The sequence below is a fragment of the Alosa pseudoharengus genome, unplaced genomic scaffold, assembly GCF_046254945.1.
Source record: "Alosa pseudoharengus isolate Yale_2024_CS ecotype anadromous, Long Island Sound unplaced genomic scaffold, YU_APseudo_1.1 YU_APseudo_1.1_scf_9, whole genome shotgun sequence".
Classification (NCBI taxonomy): domain Eukaryota; kingdom Metazoa; phylum Chordata; class Actinopteri; order Clupeiformes; family Clupeidae; genus Alosa; species Alosa pseudoharengus.
In genome coordinates, this window is record NW_027468881.1 from 29,988,169 (window position 1) to 29,990,668 (window position 2,500).

The following is a 2,500-nucleotide window of genomic DNA, read 5'->3' on the forward strand; positions in this document are numbered from 1 at the left end:
TCATATAGTGTGATTAAATTGGATCTCTCTTTCTCTCTCTTTCTTAATTTCTCTCTCTCTCTCTCTCTCTCTCTCTCTCTCTCTCTCTCTGTGTCCTTTACCTCTTTAGAAATGGGAAATGCCTCTGAAGTTGTAATTGGATTGTATGCGTCCACAATCTCCAAAGAAAGTGACTACATACTGGCCTCCATCTACACTGTCTTTGGTACGTATCGTCCATTCACCCTGTCCAGATGTTCTCTCCATTCAGCAAGGTCTATTGCAGTGGGGGAAAGAAAGCCCCTCTCTGACCATCTGTCTTGTTCCTCCACCCCACCTTACTCCAGGTGTCATGTCTCTGATGGGGAACAGCACCCTGCTGTTTGTGGCCTACCGGAAGAAGTCCTCTCTGAAGCCTGCCGAATTCTTTGTGGTCAGTCTGTCATTCAGTGACCTGGGCATGACATTGACTCTCTTCCCTTTTGCCATCCCTTCCGCTTTCAGCCACAGGTAACTCTCTCTCTCTCTCTCTCTCTCTGCCTCTCTCTCTCTCTCTCTCTCTCTATGTTACATTTAGCTCCAACTTGGATGATGTCACTCCTGATGATTGCATCTCAGTAACTAGTTGCATCTCAGTAAACTAGCTCTCAGTGGGTACACTGTAAAACAAGAATAGGACACTCAACTCAAACAATTAAGTCATCTTGTTGCTTTAACTGTGTTAAAGTTAACTGTGTTAAAGTTATGTCAGTCTAAGGTTTATTGCACTGTAATTAGTATACAGGGCTTTTTTTCACTCTTCAAAACAGACCCTTTTTCCATTAAGGCTGCATCAGTTAAACTGGATTACAGCTAAATCAATCCATTCCTGGTGGGTGGCTTTACATTTTAAATGAGGGATTTATTGATTAGAATTGAGTTATTGATTAGAATTGACAGAAACCGATATGCCAATATGTGAAATGACTGATGAGAGCTAATATAAGATTCATTCATTCATAATCTTTAAGTATTGACATTGTGAATAATAAGCAGGAGCTTGTGTGGTCATTGTCATGCAAAGACATTACTCCGCTGTGACCAAAAACACAATGTTACATAAAATCCTGTTCATCCATTCTGAAAGGACTCTCAGACAGCTCAGTGGTCAGGCTTGCTGATGGCAAAAGTGATGGTACAGTATATCATGAGATTGAGCAGCGGAGTATGTTGTGGAACACTGAACACTTCTCAACACAGATGACAGTCAGAGTGCAGTCGACGGTCTCAGTGTGGCATAAGATATCTATTTGCTTTTTTTGTTCAGACAGAGTGTGACAATCGCTTTCTCGAAGAATAAATGGGGAGAAAAATCATTGTGTTTGGTAATTTAATACAAAACAAAAATATATATACTAGGTCTGCTGACGTTTAAATACTAGCTCCACAGTCAGATCAGAGAGACTTGTGTGTGTGTGTGTGTACTGTATGTGTGTGTAGTTGTGTGTATCTTAAATATTTAAATATTAAATATTATCTCTTCAAACGCAATCAGATCACAGGGAAGCATGTGTGTGTGTGTGTGTGTGTGTGCACGCGTGTGCGTGCGTGTGTCCATGACGTGTTCCTCTAACTCCTCTAACTGGAAGAGTAAGTAAGTGTTCACCAAGGTTATGGGTTTGACCTAGCCTGACGAGCCAGACCCACATTAAAATGTAGGGTCTGGGAACGCACTGTTGGCAGTGCTCAGTCCGAGGGGCGGGATAATCGGTTGTCTTTCAAATTCCCTCTGCACGCAATAGGACAGCGCTGAGTCCCATGCGTTTTCCCACCAGAGCTAGTTGGCTAGTTCAAACTTTTGCCAACTTAAAAAAAGCTTAAAACTCGTGTCATGCTGTTCGCCAAATGCAACATCCATCTGCTTTGTTTTCAAGTAGCAGGGAATTCAAGCCAAACCGTTGCAACTCTGCCATCAATCATTATGTTAAGCCCGCCTAACGTCTCTATACACGATTTGATTGGCCTGATAGAAGTTTAATTTTCCCAGCACACAAGCCAACGGAGAGTTGCTAGACTAGCCCTGGCTAGGGTGCGTCTAGATTTCTAGGCTAGGTTTGACCCTCAGAGAATACACACTCTTCGGTAACTGAATGTTTACCTTGACTATACTGCAACACGCTTAGGATGAAAGTGTCAGCTAAATGAATAGCTGTAAGAAAGACAAAAGTGTCAGATAACGTAAAGAAGAGTTAAATGAGGGCAGTGAAATTGATCTCTTCAGTTACTCTTGTATTCCCTGAAAGATTAGTAATTAGCACAGTGAGGCTAAATGGTCCTTTACACTTTACCTAATAATCATGCTCCTGTTTACTCACATTGAATGATATAACAGGGTCATCACAAGAAGGATAATGATGCTGCAATGATATAGCAATGCAAAGCAAAAACAGACAGATACATCACAATTATGAAGGCTGGTGGGAGATGTGTGGATATATGCTTATTTATCTCTATCTCTCTCTCTTTCTCTCTCTCTCTCTCT

At 41.6% G+C, this 2,500-nt stretch overlaps 1 protein-coding gene across 1 annotated transcript in view; it reads left to right on the forward strand.

Moving 5' to 3' along the window:
• The first annotated feature begins 111 nt into the window (after window positions 1-111).
• opn7b (opsin 7, group member b) overlaps window positions 112-2,500 on the forward strand; it is a 16,457-nt gene continuing 14,068 nt past the window's right edge. The window contains exons 1-2 of the mRNA XM_076276693.1: window positions 112-205; window positions 327-489. Of these exons, the coding sequence (XP_076132808.1) occupies window positions 112-205; window positions 327-489 (257 nt within the window). The remainder of the gene's footprint in view (window positions 206-326; window positions 490-2,500) is intronic.